Genomic DNA, 24909 nt, shown 5'->3' with positions numbered 1-24909 from the left:
CTTTTTGGGTGCCTCTCTCTTTGGGGCAGTGTGATTAAGTGTCCTGCATCAAGTAATTTTTCTTACTTCAACTCGAACTGGCATCCGAATAGAGTTCGAAGGCGCTGCTGTTAGGGCACTGTTAGCCAACATCCTGTACAGCGCTGCCTGGAAGTTCGAAACAGCCGGAAAAAGAGCGCGAGAGCGAGAGAGCGCGCTAGCAGAAGAGAGAGTCGACACGACGCGGTCTGTCCGGCTCTCTCTTGTCAGCTGCTGCTGATTTCGCGGCCACCCACTGGTGCTCGTCCGCTCGCTCGTGGAGCTTTCGGGTTCGGTTCGCGGTTCGCGGCTCGCTCGGTATTCCAGTTAAACGCCATCTGCAATTGTGGCACAGTCAGTGCTTTGGGGCCATCAGCAAGAAGCAGGATTGTACGGTATATATCCTGCGTCGTCGCGTCCACCACTCACACAAAGAAAAATCAAATCAAATCGAATCAAATAATACCAAACAAAAAAATAGAAACAAAAGAAAAGAAAAGCACCCCAGAGGACCACATCAAATGTCTTCGTGTTAGCCGCTAGTGAAGAAATCAAAGTGCAAATCCCCCGGAATGTGTACGGGAAACGGGATAAAATATAGTATGACTCGAGAACTGCCAATCGGGCTAGTCTAGTTGGTGGGGTAAAAGGAAAAACGGTGGAGGAGGAGCAGGGAAGCGGAGCAGGGCAGAGCAGAGCGAAAAGAAAAGAAACGAAACGAAAGAAACCCAAGAAAATCTGCTAAGCCAAGCATAACTCTCGAGCACTGCCTACAACGCCCCCAACCTGCCGTGTCCCCGCCCACACGCGAACGAACCGTTACGGCAGTTGATGCTGCGCTCTGGGAAGAACACCCATACACACACACACTGCCTTATGTACACGACTATATAGGTACAAGCATAGGTACATCAGTATAAAGTTAGTGTATTGTTCGGTGCGGGAACGGGCACGGGCACGGTAACGGTAACGGTAACTCGAGAGCCTTCCCCCAACTTTCCCCGGGGAACATTCACCACCCGTGAAACGGTCTAAAAACAACGAAAACCCCCCGATTGTTATATAATGAGAAAATCAAACCTTAACCAATATTGTTCAGCATTTGTGCCTAAGTCGTTCAGACTATCCCGGGAATAGTATAGACCGATTCATCGGAATCGAGACAAATGCTTCAGAGTCTTGTGCTACGTTCCGGGCTTATATAAGCGGCTGTTGTACTGAATGGATCCAAAAGCACCAGCAGCACACGCACCACCAAAAAAATAAAGAGAAATTCCCTGTACATATACACCTCCACATGGGTGTGTGCGTGTCTCTCAGTGTGTGTGTGTGTGTGCGCAGTGTCAACGCAGCAAATAAAACAAAAGTGAAAGTTAACACACAGAAAGCAGAAGAAGACACACTCCAGTCGGGAGCAACAAAATGAGGAGTGGAGCACAGGAAGCTCGGGGGTCAGGGGACAAAGAAGAATTTAAATAATACAACCGTAATCAACAAAGAAAAGTGATTTCCTTTTGTGATACACACGCAGGCGAAATCCTCCAAAAGATCTCAAGGATTCCATTGAAATTATCCCAAGCAAAAAAAAAAACCAAATGGTTAACAAGAGAGGGAAAGATTTCCGATTCATGTGTTTTTTTTTTGTTTTTTTTAAATATGCTGCGCTTTGTACTTCTTGGACTTTAGCACCAACACTAATGCACACATACACACGCACAGAGAGAGCGGGGGAGACACATGGACAATCTTACCACCAATACTAGGATAGAAGGGCTACAGTGACGACCCCAAATACGAGATGAGGGCTACTCGGCTTCTGCTTCTTTGCCTTGCCTTTGCCTTCTCCTTCTGCTTCTCGCCCAACTTCTTCTTCTTCTTCGTCTTCTTCTACTAAAAAAAATGGCATGCGGAGTGCTTGCCTGGCTGCCCTAAGTAACTACTCACACACATACGCATGCAAGCTCTCAGCGAGAGAGAGGCAGACGCGTACACGTACACCCACGAGTTCGTTCTCGTTCTCATTCTCATTCTCGTTCTCATTCTCGTTGTGCTCGTGGTTGGGGATCCATCCATCCATCCGCTGTTTTTGTGTTTGCAGCGCCAGCAGCAGAGAAACAGAGAAAAGCGAGCAGCAGCAGAGCAGCAGCAGGAGCAGCAGCAGCCGCAGCCGCTGGCTGCGAATTATATAAATTTCTTTGCGCTCTGTGTCTCTATGTTTGTGTGTGAGTGTGTTGGATATACGGGATTTCCACGACAATTTTTTTTCGGCTTTCTTTTGTGCGGTGTTCGCGTTGGCTGCTGGCTGGCTGCGCTGCTCGGGCCAGAGCTTCGGCTAAACGAAGAGCTAGTCTCTCTCTCTCCATCGCATCGCTCCCGCTCCCGCTCCATTTCCTTCCAACTATTTCTATTCAGAAACAGTCGAAAACCCAAGAAAGAAAAGCAGAATCTTGGCCAACTTTAGTTAAATATGTTCTGAAAATACTTAACAATTATTTTTCTTGAGCATTTTCCCAGGGGTTTTCCCAAAAATTAACAAAAAGTAGGAGTAAGAGGTAGAGAGAGCCAGGGCAGAGAGCAAAAAAGGAGAGCGCTAAGAGCGTGAGCGCACAAACCATTTTTGAAACAATTATTCCTTTTTTTTTTTTAACTAGCCCAAAAATAACCCCAAAAGAATGGATAGGTTGTCAAAGCAAACAACATTCGATAATGTTTAGCCGCAAAATATAAATGGAGCCCTAAAAAATAATCTGTAACAACAATTTCTCTATGTCTGTGCAGATTTCTAAATAATTATGTGAGCCCAAAACCAATTCAACGAAGCAACCGAATTTCCACAAATTTCCAATTTCAAGGTTAATGTGCAGCCCCAACAACAAAAACAACAACAGCAACAACAAAAACAAAAACAACAACAACAACAACAACAACAAAAGCAACAACAACAACACCATCAATAACAGCTGCCATACCCATAACCCATAAGCTATCTAATGAAATTCCACAAATAGTCCACAGTCCCCAAAGTAAAATACAGTGCAAGAAAACGTGTGAAAAGTATATGAAAAGTTCCAAAATATATTTGTGTCAAACATGAGCCGAGGATACCCCCCATACCAAATAACCCCTGCAGCCGAGGTTAACTGAATGCGATCCAGCGGCCTGGAGAGCAGCGGGACTTAGCTTAGGGGTCACTGTTCGGGCAGTTCGGAGTCTTGAGGAGAGCTCAGCCAGGTCAGGATTCATGCCTCTAGCAGCAGCAGTCAGAGCCGAAGTAGCAGCAGCAGAAGAACCAGGTGCAGGAGCAGGAGCAGGAGCAGGAGCAAGGAGCAGATCTGTTCAGCAGGCACTGAAACTGGCGTCGGATCGGGATACGGATACGGATCAGGAGCAGCAGCAGCAGCAGCAGCAGCAGCAGCAGCAGCAGCAGCAGCAGCGGCCGCAGCTGGATCTGAGCACACCAAATCCGAATCCCACACTTCTGATGATGATGGGGCCATGAGCCCATCATTACTCGCATTGAATTGGAGTCGCAAGCGCGTCTCAAGCGGGCCTGCACCATGCTAGCACCGCCGAACCCGAGGTCAATATGCGGCCAGGACCCGGGCTGGTCGTGATGGCGCTTGCGTTTATTTCGGGGGCTCGGCGTGGCAGCAGCAGCAGCATCAGCTCAACGACGACGACGACGACAGCATCCACATCAATAGGAACAACATCAGCAGGAGCAGCGGGAGCAGGAGCAGTAGGAGCAGTAGGAGCAGGAGGAGCAGGAGGAACTGGAGCAACTGCAGCAGGCACAGAAGCAGGTGGACCAGGTGGAGGTGGACTGGGAGGAGGTCACAGAGGTAGAGGAGTTGGAACTGCGTTACCGTCCAGAGGCGAGTCGTCGTCATTCATTAGCAGCTCTGGCTCATATCTGCTGCCCATCTTTCTGCCCCACCATCTCGACTTGTACCGTCGGGCCACGCCCCAGGCCATCTACCAGCTGCCACCCACTTACCAACACGCCCACGACCACGACGATCCGCGTGCCCGCACCGAGGCCCTCAGCGCGAGGCTACAGCGTCGAAGGCGACGCGAGCGCAGCCTCAGTAGCGATATTGTTGGCAGGGCTGGAGGGACAGGGAGTGGAGCGAGAGCAGGAACGGGGACGGGCACGAGGACTGAGTCCAGCAACGAGGAGGAGGAGACCGAACAGGAGCCAGAGGAAAGCGGTCTGCCAGTGCAGTATTCATCCTCACAAGCGTTAGACGAGGACGAGGACATCTTTGCCCTTGTGGCCGAGGACGATTTGCTTTCCGAAGAGTCCTTCGATCGCTTGATAAAGCTCAACGAGGACGTGGACGAGGAGGATAAGCTCACGGAAGAGGATTACAATATCCAGCAGCAGCCACATCAGCAGCAGCACGAGCCAGTCCAAGAGTTGGAGGCGGATACCGAGACAGAGACGGAAACAGAAACAGAAACGGAGACGGAGACGGAGCAACAGCAGCGGGACGAGAGCAGCCTGATTGATGAGAGTGTCCTGCAGCACAGCGACAACAACAGCCCGAAGGAGTTTCCTTCCACCAACAGCAACAGTAAAAGCAACAGCAACAACAATAATAACAACAAGAGAGAAGCTACCGGCAACATCCTTGATGCCCAGGCGGCTCAGCTGATTGGTCACAAGGATAACAGCTGGTCCGGCGGCGCCTTTAGCGCCACCGCTGCAGTGGCCGTAGCCGGGTCAGCGGCAGCGGCAGCAGAAGCCAGAACAGCAGGTGGCGGGACAGCAAGATCCCTGCCAGACCCCGTGGAGCTGAAGAAGAGCATACTCGGCACTGCGTCCTCATTAACACGCCTTAATCCTTGGATATCAGCCTGTGATCTGGCACAGCCGGGCACAGGCACCGACTTGCAGGTGAGTCCCCACACCCCCAAGGACACTCTGTGAACTTTAATTTGCCCCTTATTCAACATTATTCCGTAGCCAGAAGCAGGGAAGTACAATTATACGGCATCCCTTTGGTCTTCTCTTCGGGATAATGGCCTTGAGCGCAAGCCTCAATCAATTCCGTACTTGGTGCGGGCATCGCGGCTATGTAGGCTGCCCTCCTCCCAACCGACTACAGGACAGGGATTGCTATGTCCTTGGTTCCCTGTTGCAGCCACCCACTCACTCAAACTGTCAAGAAATTGACAACAATGCACAGCTTAAGTGCATACAAATACTCACCCACACTCAAACAGAGCGTGAGGAACAAGAAAGGGGCCGGCGGGTGAAACACCCACAAAGACGTACTCAAATACATGTACAAATTGTATGCATTTCAAGGGATTCCTATTGCCAAACGACTTGAAGGGGTCCCTCAGTCCCCGTCCCCGTCCCCGTCCCTGTCCCTGGCCACCTCGACTCAGCAATATTGAAAGCTGTGTCCATTGTTGTTGGCCCTAAACCTTCGCCTTTTATTTCCAAAGAAAGTTCAGCAGAACTAAAACCTGCGGAAACTGCTTCCAAGAGATTTGTTGTCGACTTCTGCGAGAATTGCAAAGAGCATGCTCATAGATGCATTACTTGTATGGCTACCCGCTGCGAAATGAATTAAAAGTCATTGCCTACTTTTGCGAGCGATTCATCGATGAGAAAAAATTTGATTAAACCCTGGAATATGTATACAATTTTTTAAGTTGTACTAAAATTGTGTGCCATACTATTTTGCTCAAGATATTATGTAGATGTTAAGTTTAGCAGGCGGAAACTTTAACTTTTGCCGAGGCAAACGGAAACTCGAACAAAGGCGTTTTTTATACCATTATTATTAGGGGGGTTTCTCGCCATCGAGCCAGGCACTTTTCTCTTGTTGGCTTGCCACTCAAACTGCCAAAGGAAAAAGTGATTTTCAGTTTTTCTTCGTTATTTTCCTTGTGACAATTGCGGGGCCCCCAGCTAGGACCACTTCAGATTCCACGACAGTTTCATCATCATCGTCGTCATCATTGCCTGTGCTGGCAGCTGGCAAAAACGAGCTGCAAATCAACGAAAATGCCTTTGCAATTGTGGCAGAGTGAGACAGAGACAGAGAGAGAGGTAGAGAGAGAGAGAGAAGAAGGATATAGAGTGAGAGAGACCATCCATCGGGCCCTTTCAAATTGATTCTCTTTTTTTTGTGGTCTTATTCCTTTTTGGTTGTCTGCCAAAAATCCTTGCTAACCACTCACCTATGGAATGCAATTCCGCTGCTGTTCCACTTCTACCCGTCTCCACTTCCCTTCTCTCCACACTCAATTGGCTCTGCCAAGTCTAATTCAGATTTTAATATTTATTAATGTATTCTTGCAACTGCCATTTGCCCAAATGCAAATTTAATTGAATTGAAATTGGCCAAACTTTCGTTTCTTTTTTTGTGTTTTTTTCTTCTCAGGAGATGCCGCAATCGGATGAGGTTTTATTTGTTGCTCTGCTCCCCGACTGACAAACAATTAGCCCCAACCACGAATTCCAATTACTTGGGACTATTGATTTTCCCGTCATCAGGTGGCAGGAGAGAAAGTTCTTTTCCTAGCCAAGTGTCTGTCATTCTGCCAGCCTGCCGGCAATTAAATAATTAAGTCAATCAGACCATTTGAAGGCATTTAAGTAGAACAGCCGCCAGAACTTGCCTGGGCACGTGGTTGGGCAAAGTGAAAAATAATTCAACTTATCGCATCTATTTGATGGCTTTCCACGAACGATGCAGCAGACTGGAGGAGCTCTCCTCCTCTTTACGCTAGAAATCAAGTTTTTGTGGGGTATATTTTTTCCTTTTAAAGTCTGCTTTTACGGAAAGATTTTCATCTTGAAGAAATATTTTTTTTAAACAACAAAATATTGTTTATTCAACTATAGGTTAATTTCCATTGCAAGTAGATACGAGAGGAAGCTCTTTAATAGACAGGTCCGCCAGATTCAGCGCCTTCATCTCCGCTGCTGTCTTTTCCCCTTGACTGATTTTCTCTCAACGGTGTCATAGCCTCTAACAGAGTATGAAGCATGGGAAAGCAAAGAGCAAAGGTCTGATCTGGATCAAAGTACATCGCAAAGACCTGTTCACCAGCGAGTGACAGCAGCGATTTTCTCAAACAATTTTAATTTGGCCCTGTCCCCGGGGCAATTCCGGCTGGTTTAGAGCTGCAAATTAGCAAACATTTCTCCAATTTCCATGTCAGGAGTGGACAAAGCCCTTTCCCAGCCATCACTCCCCCGTTCGACTGCCCCCTTAATGCTCCCTTTCGAGAATGTCCTGCCTCAGAGTCCTTTGCAAGAGCCAGTGCAGAATTTATGATGAGGCGAATGGCAAGTGGCAGCATTCAGGCTGTGGCCTGTTGATGTGTTGATGCCACTGCAGAGGCGGCGGCAGCAGCAGTGCCAGCCTGTCCTGTCCCCCACTCGTGTCGAGTGCTGGGCCAGGGCCTTAGAGGGCTTACGACGGAGGGAGTCTGTCCCGGTCCCTGCTGCGTGGCTGCAATGCATAGTGAGGCATGGCTGCTGTGGCACTCAGGACCTGCCACGAGTGCTTGCCAAGTGCGATTCGAATTGTGGCTCAGTTAGCCAGTGGAGTAGCAGGAGAGTGTGAAGGAAAGTGATCGCTGGAAAGTGGCAGGATCTCACTTCACGATACATTGGTTGTAAGATAGTTGTGCTTTGGTACAATTCAAAGCATTGCTTTCTCCATGTCGCGTAATCGCCTCTTTGTCCAGAGTAATATCCATGTCGAGCATCCTTTGCTACCTTTTATTGCGCTCCGCTTTATGATCCACTGCTTTTGCTCTGCCATTTGTTTTTTTGTAGCTCTGGAGTGTAGGATTGGAGTGGAAATTGCAACTCAGAAAACAGAAAACAGCAAACAAATTTGTATTGGTTTCATTCAACTCTTAGCTAGCTCCAGTTTCAGTTTCAATCCCCTCCAATTCAATTAAAACAACCTCTGCCTTTGTTGAATTTAATACGAAATTCTATGGAACACGCACACCTATGTGCATATGTTTGTGTGCAGTTGGCCCGACCGCCCTTATGTTGGTTAAACTACTGCAGGGACGGCTCCACAGCCCCCGGCCGTAGCATTGCAGGTCGGAGCAGGGCGACTGTTTATTTGTGTCAAGGATGTGTACAAAATCAATTATTTTGTAAGCAGTTGGCGGCTGTTGCTGGTACTTTTGGTGCTGTTAGTGCTGCTGGTGCTACTGCAAGTTGCTGCCTCCGATTACATCATGCCCAGCAACACCACCCAGCCAGACCAAGTCAGACACAAACAAAGCCGAAAACTGTCATAAGCTGTCCGCCTTCGGGCAAATGGTTTCCAGAACTAAGGAACTGAGAAATGCTGTCTGCCATCCAAAGAGAGCTCCCCTCCAAATGGTTTAATGTAACAGCGTGGATTTCCTTGTTTTAGCTTCATATATAAATGGATTAAAATTACAATAAACAAATTCAACCAATCCATCGATTTCTCAGTAATGTCTTCCACTTCTCCGAAAAGAATCGTCTATAATGCTGGAGCTCAAATGGTGACACATTAGTCGGTGCCAGGGGCCGGGACTTGGACGGGGACCGAGCTCAATTAGTTGGCAGCACAATTAGCCCGGCTAAGATGTCTGCTGATGCTGCTGGTTGCGGTTCACAATCGCCTTCCAGTTGGTTCGTGCCTGAATCGCTTGAATGTTAATTGCCCACAATTTGCATTTTGAGCCTGTCAAATGGCAAATGAGGCAGGAACTTTGTGCAAGTCGAGACGGCCAGAGTGAGAGGTGCATTGATTGGACCATTAAGGAAAAAGAGGTACCAGAACGTTCGGTGTCCCTTTGTGATACTTGAATGCAATGTCCAGGCTAAATACACAAAACAATTAAATTAGCCCCCAAAGGGTGGCCCAAAGGTCGGGGCCTGCTAACGGGAGCCCCATCATCCAACACGGGGCTAATGCAATTATGCGCTGCGTCGACCCGGACTCTCGCTTTGACTCTGGCTCTGGCTCTGGGTCTGGCTCTGCCTCTGGTTCTGGTTCTGGCTCGGGGCTTTCTCAGCACGTCAAGTGCCAGGGGAATGGAGCGCACACTAAGTGGAGCACTGCTGCAGTGCATCCCCAACCACATTCCCATTCCCATCCCAATCCCATTTCCTTCTATTTCATTTGGGTATCTCATTTCTGCCGGCGCTGAGCGTAAATTATTCAATGAGCATTGTTTGAGTAAAAGTTGCAAAATGAATTTCTACTCAAGAATTTCATTACGAGTTCGAAAACAAGCAAATGCTGAATACAGAAGGGGATCTAGAGTGGTGAAAGATGGAGTGAACGAAAGGGAATATAGACAATGGCCAGGGTCCCCACCGGTGGGCCCACCACCTCCCCAGCCCCCCTACCAGCCCAGGGCTTCTTTTTGTTGCCGCCTGTCCGCAGTTGTCCACATGTTTACATCTCATTTCATTAAATTCATTCAACTTATTGTTGTCATTAGAGAGGGTAAGGGGAAGTGATAGAGAGAATACCCCACACATACACAATACACCTCCTATACACAGGCAAAGCGCCGGTGAACGTTTGACAAATTAATTTTGATAAAATTGTATGGAATAACGACAGGCGCCGGCCCTTTCTCTTGTGAGTGTGTGCGCGCGTGTGTTAGCCAAACAAATATGTGATGTGACAGACAGACAGACAGGTGCGTCCCTGAATATCCCTTTTGATACCCCCCACACCCCACACCCCACCCTTCACTCTACCATATTTTTTTCTGGGCGCGGTTTTTTCCCGAATTTCCGCCGTTGTTTGCCCGATAATGGGGGCCTTGTGGCCATATAGATGGATTGATATATGCATAAATAATGAGTGATAAATACACGAGACGCTGTTTAAATATGATTAAATTGATGGGCGCCCGGCAGGTCTGCCCCTCCGACACCCCGCCATCCCGCCAAACCAGCCACCCCGCCAACCTCTTCAATCTATTGCCTGCCTGCTGCTCGAGTTGATCGATTGCCTTTGATAATGGGGCACAAAACATAATTTCTGCATTATTGCATTAGCTTCAAAGCGTAATCAGGCATCTGTTCGTGCGTACGTGTGTGTGTGTTTGTGTGTGTTTGAAAAGGACATAAGATGAGTAAATATTTGCCCCGATAAGGAAGCGGCTTGAATGTGTAGAAGTTTAAACGTTCAAAGAAAACAAAACAAAGCCAAACACTGAAGCTGGTAATTGCCATCAAATCAGATCCAAGTCCATGGAAAATTGTCCCAAATCTCGGCAAAAAACACTCCATAAGGACCTGCACACTCCGACTCTCTGTTTAGCTGTCTTTAGTTGCGTGCTGAAACACTTTGTCTCATTCGAGTAGACCTTGGGGAGTATTCCCTGAATTATGCACGAACTGTAATTGTCCCGAGTGGAAGTGCTGACAGGACGCTCCGGCTCGCTCCTGCTCGGGATTCACAGTTTTCCCTATTTTATTTGTATTTCTTTCTTTCTTCTTCTACTCTCCCACATACACACTAATTTGACGGCTCACAAGTGCCAAGAGAGGACCAGCAAGAGTGGAGGTGCCTTGGTGTTGGTTGGGCAAACAATTTCCGCTTTATTTGCATTAGATTTCCGCTGGTGAAAACGTTGCTTTTCCCGTTTTCCCTTTTGCCTGCCAATTGCACATTGAAAATTGTTGCATAATTGTGGAGAAGACCCACTGAGTGGAGGGGTGCAGCGGTAGCGCTCCTGAGCTGCAGGATTACACTTGTTATGCAAAGCAATGCAGCTGGCAAATGCGTGCAGAGCAGATCGACTATGTGCAAAACAATGCGAAATGGCTGCCACTGCAACTGAATCTCAACGAGCAGGCGGCAACATAGATTGAGAGGGAGAGAGAGAGACGAAAGGCATGTGCCTACGAGTGGGTTGTGGGGGCGGTGTGGCCGGGCCTCGGCCTGGTGCCTGTTTATGATTTTGACAACAAAACGGCAACGAATCCAACGAGCATCAAGGTGAAATGACAAGGGAGGTTTGGGGCAGCACTAGCACTGCCATGTGACAAACAATTTGCCTACGCCCTATGTCTTCCCGGCCCTCCGCCCCCCGGCCACGCCTGTCCCGTGCGGCCTGCCAGCCACGTCAACGCGGCCATGTGTCTGTGTCAGTGTCTGTGTCAGTGTCTGTGTCTGTGCCTTTGCCTGTCGTGTGTGGGTGTGTGGGTGTGTGTGCGTGCCCACTCTTTCTTTCTCTCGCCCCCAGTATCCGTGTCGCCTGTCACATTTTTACGCTTCTGCACAACACATCTACACTTCTTGCGCTGACACACTGCATAAATACGTAAGGGAACTGTCGGACTAAACGAATATTTGATACCTCCAAGGGACTGTTCACAGTTCTGACTGGCGGGTGGGCTTGTTTGCCTCGCTGGACTCTCAACAGTAGATACAATCCAAATGCATGCCATTTTATCGATCATTAGCCGCTGAACAACAGCAAAGGGGGCAATGATTCTCCAGCAAACAATGGAAAGCTGCTCTTTTTCCTCAAAGAATGTTATACCCTGCTAATGCAGGGTGTCTATCGCACACATTTGTATGCATACATTTGAAATTTTGAGTGCTGCCTGCGACATGTTCTTGGCCTGTTGTTGTTTCCATTGGCGTTGCCGTTGCCGTTGCCGTTGCAGTTGCATTCTTTTTTGCCCCAGCTTGAATTGTTGACAGGCGTTAAAATTTGACACACACATACGCTCGGGCGTAGCAGCATATGTGTGGTGAGTACGAGTGTGTGTGCGAGAGTACATTGTTTGAATTGCCCGTCGAGGTTAAGCTGTAACATTTAAAGTGTTGTCGGTTCCGTTTGCCGTTTGCCGTTTGCCGTTTGCCGCTTGCCGCTTGTTCTGGTTGCTCCACTCGCAGATGCTGTAAATGTTGCAGTTTTTGTAACAGTAGCTATAGCTATAGCTATAGCTGTGTAGCTGTTGGTGTTTAGCTCAAGTGCACTTTGGCCCCAGAAGTTGACGTTCCTGTTGTTGTTGCCGCGTGGAAAGCCATCCGTGGACCGGCCAGATTTCTATTGCCTTCAAGCCGGCGCCTTTGCTTTGAATAATATTTTCCCTGGTCTGTGCAGCCCTTGTACACCTCTCCCTTCGGCGGAGTGTATACACATGTATGTATGAGTGTATTCCCTAATCAAGGCAGTACATGCTTAAGCCATGTAAGGGTAAAAGGATTGGTGGCCCAGGGGCAGCGACGGAGACGCACATCCATCTGAATACATTTGTACGCTGATTGTCGCTTGGCCTAAACTGTCATGGGTCAAGTGGTACAGCCACATCTTCTCTTGCTGCAACAGATCAGGCCCCCATCCGACCCGTTCTTGCCTGCGGCTGACATCATTGTTAGGCCAGTCCGTTTTCATTGTCTAAGCATTTAGGAACTCGGGTCGGGTCGGGCCGGGCCCCCTTCGTGGCTTATTAGACATTGTGGCCCCGCCTCTTACAACCTGCCACAAAGGATCACAGCCACAAAGGCCATGCTCAGCTATCTACACATATGTATGAGTGCCTCTGTGTGTCGTCCGTGTAGTGGTAGGCGTGGGCCATTAGCCATAATGCATACTCCATTATGCCAGGTCTTTGTTTAAGCTTTTTGCTCCTCCTACTCCGTCTCACTTTTTATTTGGTGTGTGCAATGTCCTACAGAGAAGAGACAGACCAGCAGGCGTGATTGGAAAAGCCTCTCATGCAACTTGTTGTTTCGGCTACAATGGCATACCCCGGCTGTCCGTCATTTTCAGGTCCACAGCAAAGTTAATGACAACTTGAAAAGGAATACTTTGGCCCATGATAGAGTGTGAGAGAGAGCGAGAGAGATGGCCAAAGCCAAAACGAAAGGAGAGGACGAGAGAAATGCGCTGACCTGGACTCATGAATGTTTCATCCTGCGGCCATGTGCACTTTGCCATCCCTCTGCACCCATCCAAGGCCCATGTCCATGTTCTGCTCTGCTTTGTATTGAAATTCCTGTTGCAATTTCAGTTATCCCCAGACCAGATATGAATATTTCATGTCCTCCTTACTGACATTCCAACTGCATTCAATATGCTCCACGTGTGTGACTCTGGGTTTGTTTGTGGGTCTCTCCGGGCTGCAGGACCACTAGGATTTCGACACTTTTCAGTTGCATAAAACAATCAGGAAATATTAGGGCCTGCCTGATGATGATACTTACGAGTATGTTGGAGGGAATTCAAAATTCAGCAGACGCCCTCCAGCGGGCTCTTAGTCTGCTCTGCACTTCCGAGAGATAAAACAATGCCAACTCAATCTATAAGTCCCCTCGTCTTCAGAAATTATCTCAGCTTTCTCTTGTTTTTAAATGGAATATTCACAGCTTAATTTTTAATCGGTTTTAGTGGAGCTTCAATTTGAAATGATTCTCATTACCAAGTTTCGCATAATGAAGTAGAAGAGAAAGTTTTAGAAAGTTTTCCAGAAGAGTGGGAAACGTCAAAAGAGAAGGGGCTGGACGCTGAGACGGGGTTCGCTGATAGGCTTCGCTGTGCAACCTTTTTCCCCCCGGAAAAAGGTTCTGATACACAAATTGTAATTCCTTATTTCGCCTGCTGTGAATTTAAGAATTTATCTTTATTTTTTTGCTTGTACCCCTGCATTGTGTGTGGGATGTGTCCATTCCCTAACAGTGGCCTCTTCCGTTGGCCATCCGCCTTTCCCCTTCCTGGGGCCGCATTGTTGTGCATTGGGCCACAGCTGGTCGGCCATTAAATCAACAATGGCTGCCTGTACACGTGCTCCTCTCTCTGTCGCTCTTAATGTGTGCGTGAGTATGTATGTATATGTGTGTGTGTTAGTGATAGTGTGTTTAGCTGTATTAGATTCTCTTTTGTATGATTTTTCATCTGAGTTAAGACCCCACCCCGCACCATCCATTCGCCCGTTGCCGTTGCCGTTGCCGCTGCCGCTGCCGTGAATATCTGTGCGTGCTGCAAGCGAAATTCCCAGCTTATTGTTATTGCCCGGGGAACATGAAGCGCGCTCATGGCAAACGATTGAGGAGGAAATGAGGAAAAGGGCACACACAGGACACGCGGCAATCGAGAGTTGTTGATTGTTACATATTACTCACGGCTGGAAAGTTCAAAGGGTCAGAGCATTCCCAGTGACCGAAGGAGCAGAGTTGATGCTGAACAAGCGGCTTTCGTTGCTCCGAAATTCTTCTTCTTATAAGGATATTCTTTTTCTTTTTTTTATTCTTTCCCGCTAGAGGTTATTGCTTGCTTGATTTTAATTGTCTAAAAGCAGTACTGCAGCCATGGGCTCGTTGAGAGTTGAGTAAATTGTAAATAAATTGGGTAATCCGGATAATTTCCAGGCCATCAGCCTGCTGTCATCATACATACGGATACATAAGGATGCAACAAATTCCTGGGATCACAAACTTCGCCCCTCCCCCCACTTCCCACCCCCACCCCCTTGTGCTCATAAATATGCATGACCCGGTGAGGTAGCAGTTTAAATCGGAAAAAAAAATTTGTAAGCTCCTTCTGCTGCAAGCAGCTCCTGCGCATCCTTCTGCTGTCTGTTGCCTTTCAATATTGATAGTAAATGCCGTAAAGTATTTTACGAAAATTCTTCTATGGCTCCTGACTCCTCCCCCACCTCCTGCTGCTCCTCACCTCAGGCGGCTGTTGTTGTTGGTGTACTGGATGTTGCCTTGAGTTTTATGCAAGGATGTGGAAAATTCCAACGAAGTGCGGTCATTTTAATAACGAAAAACATCAGCTCTTTATGCACTCATTGCTCCTCCTCTCCTCTGCTCTCCCCTCCTGTCCTGTTGTGCCTTTTTGTTGTGTCGTTCCTTGCCGTGCCCTCCCTTCCCAGCTTTAGCTTCTATTTCCCATTGTTGTTGCTCTCCCCCTTTGTTGTTGCACTTTATGACTTTCGCTGTTGTTGTTAGTCGTGCAAAAGTTTTTCAATATACCAGAGTACTTTTTGTTTTTGCTGCTGCTTTTGTTTTGCTCTTACTGTACCGCCCAGTGCCTGGGGGATTCCCCCCCCCCATAGTGAGTGGGTGTGTCTGTGTGAGTGTACATATCACAGTTGGATGGTTTAATTTTAAAATCACACAAAAACAGTTAATTTTGGACGGGGATGCCAGGCTGCAGTAATTGGCACGAAACTGCGAAATAAATGCGAAAATTCGACAGAAATTTATGCAAATATTGTAATTATCTGCTTGGACAATCGAATCAATATCGTACAAACAAGAATTGCCAGAACAGAGGCACCTAGAAGGCTCCATTCATTACGAAATTTTCAAGAAATCTCAACATCATTTCCTGGAAATGCCATAACATCACGAGACTCGTTCGACAGACTAAAGAATTTTATGAGTAATGAAAATCAGACTCCTTCATTTAAAAATATTTTCTGAATAATGTACTTTGAGGAAGGCTTTCATTGAGTGCACTTTTGTAATTTTTCAAAATCGTTAAAACTCCATTTGTTTTGCTTCTTTGCAGGGTCAGTGCTCGGCTGGCACACTGCCCATGGCCTGGGTCGATGAGGGACCTGGGCCCCCAACGTGTCCGCGTTCCTGCGCCGAGCAGCAGCAGCCCCCACAGAAACGGACCGCAGCGCCCGGAGAGGGCTCCATGTCGAAGAGGAGCGTCACCAGTAACAATAAAGCCAAGTATTTCGTAAACTATAAGACATCCCAGATGCGCTTGGGTCACAGCAGTCGAGTCATGTCGCGTGTGCGCAGGGAGCGGGATCGCAGCGAAGGGGATCCTCCGGTCACGGACATCCCCACCACAACAGAGGCCGAGCAGGACCTGGAGCTTGAGCTGGGGGAGAGTGCGGCTGCATTCTCCACCATGGCCAGCCCCAGCACCGAGGACATGGATGCGGCGACAGCGCCAACGTTGTCCTACAGCCATCTGCATGCCCAGCCGCAGATTCACCTCGACGCAGCGGACCAGCCGGAGCAGGGGCACGCTGGCGCTGGAGCTGAGGCTGAGGATGAGCAACAACAGTGCCTTGATTATCTGGGCGATGCCGCCGAGTCGAGTCCGCAGCATCTGTGCGGCCTGGAGTCACCCGCGGAGCTGCTGAAGCGGCTGCGGACGCTGCGCCTTCGAAACTGCTGCGAGAGGAGTGTGTTCAGCGCTCTGCACACGCTGGCCCTCAACGCCACCCTGTCGGACCGGGGCGAGTGCGTCCGCATCCTCAGCGACCTGCTGGACGTGGACGCCCTGGCCAATCGCATCACCTGCGAGCTGGCCGAGATCCTCTTCCGCTTCGACTGTCGGCAGGTCTACTCGTTGATCAACCAGTGCGACGACTGCAAGGTGAGTTCCCTTTTCTAATTAAATGGTGGCCAGCGACCTCTCAAAGAATGAGTTGGCCCCGTTGGCCCCGTTGACCCAGCCCCAACCCCAATCACCTTCTATAGTCATTCCCGGCCAGGCCGGAACATTTCCGCACCGCGTGACATTTTTGGTTGCTCATTAATTATTAAAGTTGAGCCACCAGAAAGAGGAAAAAACCCCTAAAGCAGTAATCTGCACTGAGAGAAATGGAAATGGCCAAGTATACATTCGGAGTGTTCCGATTCCTCTATTGCCCTTTGACTTTCGCCCAGTGCACAGTCACTGGTACTGTCACTGGCTCGGGCTCATTGAGAGCTCGTTTTGCAGAGCCAGGACTCGCTTGTCCAGGGTTTCGCATTTCAGACGCGTAATTATGAGGATGCCAGGGAGGACAGGCAGGGCCAGTGCCAGCAACCGCAAAGTGTGAGCCAGGCGGAGACGGACCAGGAGCAGGAGATTGCGGTTAATTTGTGGCACTTAAGACTGGCTGCAGCTGTCGCATGCTGTGAGCGAGAGAGAGAGAAAGGGGGAGGGAAATTTCGGCTGCATATTTGATGTCTGTACCATATAATTGGTAATTATTTGTCAAGTGCTGGCCAAAGATTCCTTGCCTTAACCTGAAAACGTGAAAATGCCGAATGGGCGAGGCGGTGTAGATGTGGGTGGGGGTGCGGGGCCCTTGCCAGAAACAATGACTACGCTAATGAGGGTCTCTGTACGCAAAGGAAAAACCTTTTGAATACTGCAAAATCTCAAAGAGAGAGAGAGAGAGAGCAGGACGAGAAGGAGGTGCCGAGGGCATGCTAAAAAAAAGAAATGTGAATTGCGCTGATTAACAAAACTTGAGGCAAATGCTAAGCAGACAGCAGCAACAACAACGTTTCAGGCCAAAAATACACATGATGACGGTGTGGAGAGTTGGAGCGGGGGGGGCAGTAACAGGCAATGGGTAGCTGACTGTGGGATGTGGGTTGGTTGCAAGTGCTGGCAGAAGCAGACATATGTACACACACAAATTTAAATTTAAATTACGCATACGCCTGGTGGCACACATTTAATGCGCTGTGCAGCCACAACAGCAACAACAAGCATCAGGGTAGGGCTTTAATGTATAGGACAGAGGGGGCTGGGTGGATAAGGGTACGGACGCAGAGTGAAAGAGAGGGCAGTCTTAACATGATTCTAGTTCGAAACATTTCTGTCTCTAGCTCTCTCTTGGCTCTTGGCTGGAGTGCAAATCAGGTGAAAGCAGAGAGACACAGATGGAGCAGATTTTCCAGCAGTGGCTGTGGAAAGAGCGGCTCTCTTTCTCTCAGTGTCAGCTGTCAGCAGAGCTCTCCCTCTCTCTCTCATACATATGACTGAAGGCTCTTGGATATTCTGCAAACTTTTCCGTAGTTTATATAAGTTTCGAAAAGTGTACTGATTCGTTTTAATTTCCGACAAAATCCGCAGCATTTAGCCAGGCTTATGTAATGAAATATGCATTTTGTACAATTTATGCACTAACCAAAACGAACCAAAAACTGATTAAATTTATTTTATTTTTATTGATTTCATTTTGGAGCTCCTGTGCCAAAAGTTTGATAAACGAACCAATTCTGATTTCCAGCCGAAATTTATTTCAAATACTTCAACTGCGCGCGCTTCTCTCCTCTCTCTCGCTCTCGCTCTCTGGCCATTCAGCAAGAGGCTTCTTTTGGGCATTAACTTCCAAGTGGTAGCCAGCCTCGGGCCGCAAACAGATTCCAGCTTGCTCCTTCGGCCCGAAACACGTTTTTGCACATGGCCAGCAGACCATGCTGAGACTCCTGGGCAGTGTCAGAATCAGGGCTCGAATCAGATGCCGATCAAGCAGTAGTTGATTTAAATTAATTAGGTTGACTGTTCCATCAGAGCTGGGCCTCAAGATTGGCCCATGCACATAAATACCCGCCCTTATTTATTATGATTTATGTGATATAACCACAACTTTGTCTAATTAGTCGCAAAAGGCTTGACATTGTGGCCAACCGCAAAGGGAATCTATCTGTTCCGGACCTCACCACAAGGCCACGTTTGTCTTGCTTGCGGTCGGGAAATCATTTTCTGTGGAAAGAGGCTCTGCCCGAAATAAGGCTCCTCACGACCCAAGGCCCTTTTGATGGTCTCATAAATGCGGTCATTCGATTATCCTGGACGGGACATATTCCAGTAAATTTCAATCATTTTCATTGCACCACAGAATGGAGTGGCAGAAATTCATTTCCGAATTTGTCTCCTGTGGGCAGATTCTGAGAAGGCTTAGCACGACAGAACTAATTCGCATGAAATCTGGCTTGAGGCTGGGAAAGGCTGGAAAACGTGTAAGAATTACGGCAAATAGCTGGGAATGGCAGGTGGAGGAGAATAATAATAAGCCCGAAAAGGATGCAACAAAAAAACAGATACAGAATTCAAAGAAAACATAGAAACCATTATTTTGATAGTGACTTATAGTTCTAGAGTACAGACAGTTGATGGTACACCCATATAGGCTTCTAACCTGATCAATTCCGTTCTGATACCATTTACATAGATACGTATCTACTCCCTATTAAATTCCAGTTTGTGAATCTTCAAGCTTCAGTTCCTGTTTGTTGTTGGCCCCCAGGCAACATTTATACACCTCCTCCTATATTTATACTCATACATACACATACATCCAATACATCCATATGTAGAGCAGTATTAGTAAGTTTTTTGTTTGGAACACACTTTATTGTGGGCCATAATCTATTCCCATCGAAGATTTCGATTTGATGTGGAGGATTTTTGTTTTCCTTTCCCCCCCCCCCCCAGCCTATCGCTAACTTTTTTGCTTTGCTTTTAAGGCGCGTGTGTTTCATTTACTTCACCCACACCCACACACCCTCAGCCACACTCACACCCACTCAGGGCTTTAGTGTGTGTAAATTTGCATTTGACACATACAGACACACACACTCACACACATATCACATAACCTTACGTCATCGGGGAAGTGAGTGGGAGTGGATGTTATTGGTGGGGGGAGGAGCGTTTGTCGTTGAAAGAAAATTGTCAAAAGCGGAAGTAGCGTAATTTCATAAATGATTGATTACACAGACTTTACACGCATTCTCACTTATGTACAACACCCTCACACAGGCACACCCACACCCACACATGCACACACTAGAACACACACACTTCAATCTCATATTTGCTTAGGTGTTTGGGCCATAAACGCTTTGCTGCTGCTTCTGCTGCTGCGGCCGCTGTTGTCGACTGGCGACAGCTGACAACACCGAGCTATATTACACTACAGCGACGTTTTGTTGGCTCCACTTTCCACTCTTCAAGCCCCAGTCCTTGCTACTTGTCCTCGCCGTCGCCATCCCCGCCAACCATTCACATTCTGCGGCTGGACACATGTGCGAGACGACACAGCCAGAAACAACAGCAACAACAACAGAAAAAAACATGGAAAAAGAAGGAAAAAACTTTCCGGTGTTCCAATAATCTTTTTTGTTTGTATTCTTTTTCCCTTTTGGTAAGCTCAACTTTGGTTTCCACCTTTTTTTTCCATTGCCTTTTTCCGTTTGCACGTTTTTTGTACTCTTCTCATTTCGTTTGCTTTCATTTTCAATCTAATAATTTATCGACTTTTGTGTGGGTGCTGGATCCTTCAGATAATCCCGAGAAAGGTGGAAGCATCTGGCGACAGATTCCAGATTGATGGAATCTACTTAGGTTCAAGGGGGATTAAAGATGGGTTGACTCTCCATACATACATAAATAGATGCGGATAAGTGCTGTGGTTCATGCCACAAGTACATGTTTTACATGGCGCATTTATAAAACACGGTACTCGTAGAAAAGGCCGAAAGGATTCTGTATTCTTTGCCCGAAGGTGGATAGGTTGTATATATGGAATCTATAAATGTTTTTGAGACTGATGGATTGGACGTAGTTGATCGATGTTCACAGGACTTTTAGGAGATTCCAAATGGTAGACTCTAGTCTTAGAAAGATTCTCCATTCTCGTAGTGTACACACTGTTTCAATCAGTTCAATCACATACATACACTACACCTTAGTTGAGCAGGAAAGATCTGGGAGTATTACAACGGAGCACAGATGATGGCATTCGCCATCTATTTGCTTGGGAAAGGAAACTATCGATTCGTAATTGAATCGTTTTCCCGGAAGCCCCTCCAAACAGACATCATCTGGGTGCCCCTTTTCTGACTTCAAAGTTTCTCCCCCCCTCCTACCCTCTCCTTTCATTCAAAGAAACTTTCTTTCTCTTCCACCCTCCAATAAAAATTGCGTATCCGCTGCGAGGGCAGTGGAGAAAGTTCCTGTTAAAGCCCACAAAATGGATGGAGCGATGCAGCGCAAAATTGGCCAATTGGTTGAAGAAGAAGTACTCCTTGCACAGCATAAAGAACAGGGGGCAAAAGGAAGAAGAAGTGGTCGATGAGGCGCTAATGTGACCAAAAACAGAACAAGAAGCAGCAGCAGTTGGCAAAGTAGCAGCAAACGATTAATCAATAAAACGAAGCGCCTGATGAGCAGGGCCCAGACGGTCGGTTTGACGGACGTACAAACAGTAGGAGTGAGAGAGAGAGAGAGGGAGAGAGAAAAAGAGAGTTCTTAGATAAAGGGTAGCAGGGGCAGCAGCTGCTTCTGGGGGACTCCTACCTCCTTCTGCGTTGACTGACAATTCTTTGTCCAAACAGACGCACCATCACAGATATACACACACACACACACAGAGAGAGAGAGAGAGGGTCGAAGAGTCTCGTTGCTGACACAATATGAAAAATGTTTTTTTTCCCCTCATTTCAGGGATCTGTGGCGGGAGGGGGACGAGGTTGAGGGTGAGCAGCCAGCGGTACCAGCATGGGGATAGAGGATAGCCATGTTCGTAATCCACAATCGACAAAGATAAATCGCTTTTAGTGTGCTTCAAAGCATTTATTTAAATTTAAGCTCTGTCCCGTTCGCTCTCTTCATCTCTCTCTCTCTCTCTCTCTCTCTCTCTCTCTCTCTGTATCCTCTCTCTATTCTATCCTTCTCTCTTTTTTCCTTTCCTTTGTCTGCGCTCTGGCAAAAGTGAAAATCGAACCCAAAAACTGAACCCCAAACGAGACAAAGGCAAATGAATTATCTATCTGCTGCATAGGCTGACGTCATAGATACACGCCACTCCAAGCACTGCCCTCTCCACCCCCACCGACTCCACTCCACTCCAGTACCCCGCTGGCATCTCTGGCTACATTCGGTTGGGTCTCTTCTCTTCTTTTGGCGGCCAGCATGTGAGATGCCACAAAAATTATGCCACACCCACTCTTCGGGTCTTTAATGAGCTGCCAATGACTCAGCCTCGGTCTCAGCTTAACGAGCAAATTAGTTGGTTTTAGCATCGTTCCGCCTACGGCTTTCTCTCCTGATGGTGGCCATATTCCAAAACTATTCACGGACTATTTTGTATAAGTTATTAAACATATTATCACATCTTTAAAGCAGAGAGTGTTAACATGGCCATACAAATGTACACGAAAGCATATGTTGAGCTGCTCAAGGACTTGAATACCTGACCACTGCCGGTGTAGTGGTTACACTTTCCATCTCGAACATTTTCCCAGAAAAATGAACATTTGAATGTACCTGGGAAGCTCTGCCGGTGGACATGGTTGATTGGTTCAAGTTCCCATTTAATGTTCACATGTTGCATATCGGGTTGCCACTATATGGACATTGTTCGATGGGAAATGGCGCGACTTGTTTTTAATTAAACTTTCGATTCATATGTTCCGTCACTTAAGCGGCTTTCAAGGAATTGCGGACGCTGCATAATTGAAACGTGAAGCAAGGCCCTGCCGCCATCCAACATGGCTGAATTGAATGTCTTTTAGTCCATTGAAAGAGCTGGGCTGGCCTGGCTGCATTCTTATGGGGTAAGAGGAAAATGTTGCAGACGTGGCTGCCACACAGCCACACACACACACGCAGGGACAGGGCATAGACATACAGGAATTGACTTCCAGGCCAGGACATCGCATTTGTGTATTTACTTGTATGTATGTGCCACTGGCATGCATTGTATTTGAATTGTCAAATCAGTAAAAGGGGGCCCAGAGGATGGGCTGCAGAGGCAGCAGACGTGGCACAATGGGCCGGCGATGGCGATGGGAAGTGCACAGACAAACAGGCGGATCCGACGCGGCTCTGCCTCGTGCTATGCCCCTGCCCCAGTCCGTGTGTGTGCATCAGTACAGTCAACGCCTGACTGACTCGACCGGACGGAAGCTGCAAAATAAACTAAACATTGCATTTAGCTAGGATACTGGGGGACGGGGCTCCTGTCCTTGGGGTAGTGGACAGGGCGCAAAAACTAGCATCGAAGAAAGATTAAATCTGAAAAGATCTCCCTAATACGTGGGTATCTCTGGAATGCCAGAGCTTGCGTAATTAGTCATAATCTCCCAGACAAATGGAGACCCTCTAATTAAGTGCTAACTAATGTGTGGACCCACAGCTGAGCCGAGGTCCAGCTCGGTTATGGACCAACGCTCGGATCGTAAAGGAGAGACTAAATGCTAATTAGAAAAGGTTTTGAAAGAAAAATGCTTTTGAGATGCCCCGTGCACTGCGCCAAAGGAAAAATAAAAAAAACACACGCTCGTATGTTTTTTCTCCTGAAAATGGAAGCCAAACCAAGTGGGTTTGGCCAAACCAAGAGTTCCAGTACCTTTGAACAGCCAAACTTAAACCGCAGAGAGAGATGATCTTGAAATATCATAATTAAATATTCGAATTTTAAAGACAATTCAATAGACTCAACTTTGATCTAAATATATTTAATTAAATTGGTAGGAAACAAATTTAATTTTAATTTGAAAATAGTTAATTTATATATAAAATATATTTTATTTATATTTATATATTTATTTCAAAATTTAAGTGAAATTCTTCGATTAGATAGCATTCATATTTTAATCTAAGTATAAATATTCGGTAATCAGTTCTGTTCTGCCCGAACAGCCTCTGGAAACTAGATTTGAAAAGCCTATTTATTTCCCTCAGTGTACACGAATGCGGGACTAGATGTGTGCGTATGTGTATGTTTGTGTTTGGCTTAATGTGTATGCATGTATGCAGTGTCTGTGTACATAAATTTCAACACTTGTCAGCCAACATATCCGTCATAAACATTCCACATCAGCCACAACGTAAATTTCACTTAAATATGCAAATTTTCCTCACCCGCCCACCAGCCCTTTCCCACGACAAAGACCGTGCGGCCTGGACAGGTTGGACACTTTCGCGTTGCATAAAAAAGGATAAACCAAAATTAAAGGAGTAGAGTCGACAGCCACGGGCTCAAAGCAAACATGTTAATTGAAAAATTTACCCACAATCTGTGGAAAAATGGTGTAAAAAATAGATGTATACAAATGTGTACCTACCTCATATATTGCATGCACAATGCGAAATAAATGCTTTTGGCGAGCCTTGACAGGCAATTAAAAATTCACTAGGGCGGCATTTTGTTGCCCAATTAGCCAGACACAAAAAGGGATGGAACGAGGCGGAGAAAAAGAGCCGCCGATAGATGAACAGCAATATACTGTATTGGACAATAGACAATTATGAGGGCATAGCAGGTTTGACGGCGGACAGCAGCTAAACAAATGTGCCACAAATGTTTATGATTATTTCCACTGACACCCTTTTCGAACAACTCTCTGTCTCTCTCTCTCTCTCTCTCTCTTTATCTCTTAGCCCTGTTAAAGCGCCAACAGCTTTTGACATTTTGTTATGGGATTTTGTGGTTTTAAATTTGTGCGTGCTGGCCAGAGCACGTCGTGGCAGCTGAGAGTACGAGTGCACCCCATCAGTGGGGTGATGGGGTGATGGGGTAGCAGAGGTATCGCAGCTTTATGTGCTGCACTCTCCTTGCAAAATCGAGTCGCGCTGATGGTAACACGTGACCGTGTGGCAAAAAAACAAACGAAGCAATGAACCAGGCAGAAACAGAAACAGTAACAGAGCGAGAACCAGAAAAATAAGGGAATGAGAAAGAAAGTGCTGGCCATAAGATGGGCAGGGCGAAAGGGTGGAGTATACATAATGGCTCTTGCAACATCGCTAGGGTCTGCTCGGTGGGTGCATGCTGCAAAAACTGCTCCTGAAGAACACACACACACACACATGCACAATCACCCACACAGACACTCGGAAAATGGTTGGAAAATAAAAGTTTATCCTTGGACCAAAAGCAAAAGCATTACTAAAGCGACGCCCACAGAGAGACGGGGCCGGGGAAGGAGAGCGAGTGCGAGTGCGAGTGTGAGTGCGAGTGGGTGGCTGGATTGTGGGGCAGTGCCTGCTGTGCTTATTGCCAATGCGACAACACGTGCCACAGTTGGTCAAGTGCGTTGCGACTGCGACTGCAACTGCGAGTGCGAGTGCGAGTGCGAGCGTGGCCAAGGCACTTTTGTGCTGGTTAACAAAATAAACACACGGAGAGCGTTC

At 47.3% G+C, this 24909-nt stretch overlaps 1 protein-coding gene across 4 annotated transcripts in view; it reads left to right on the top strand.

Moving 5' to 3' along the window:
• The first annotated feature begins 329 nt into the window (after positions 1–329).
• The window catches only part of LOC117188158, a 35743-nt gene continuing 11163 nt past the window's right edge, over positions 330–24909 (top strand). Inside the window, exons 1-3 of one of the 4 annotated variants that reach the window (XM_033391578.1) lie at positions 330–413; positions 2797–4918; positions 15535–16362. In XM_033391578.1, coding sequence (XP_033247469.1) covers positions 3605–4918; positions 15535–16362 — 2142 coding nt within the window. In that variant the 5' untranslated portion in view covers positions 330–413; positions 2797–3604. Of the gene's footprint in view, positions 619–2669; positions 4919–15534; positions 16363–24909 lie in introns of all 4 variants that reach the window. The other 3 variants (XM_033391580.1, XM_033391579.1, XM_033391581.1) reach the window with 3 other exon arrangements.

This window comes from Drosophila miranda, chromosome 3, assembly GCF_003369915.1.
Source record: "Drosophila miranda strain MSH22 chromosome 3, D.miranda_PacBio2.1, whole genome shotgun sequence".
NCBI lineage: Eukaryota > Metazoa > Arthropoda > Insecta > Diptera > Drosophilidae > Drosophila > Drosophila miranda.
The sequence above is the reverse complement of the archived record's forward strand: the minus strand, read 5'-3'. Positions and strand labels throughout refer to the sequence as shown.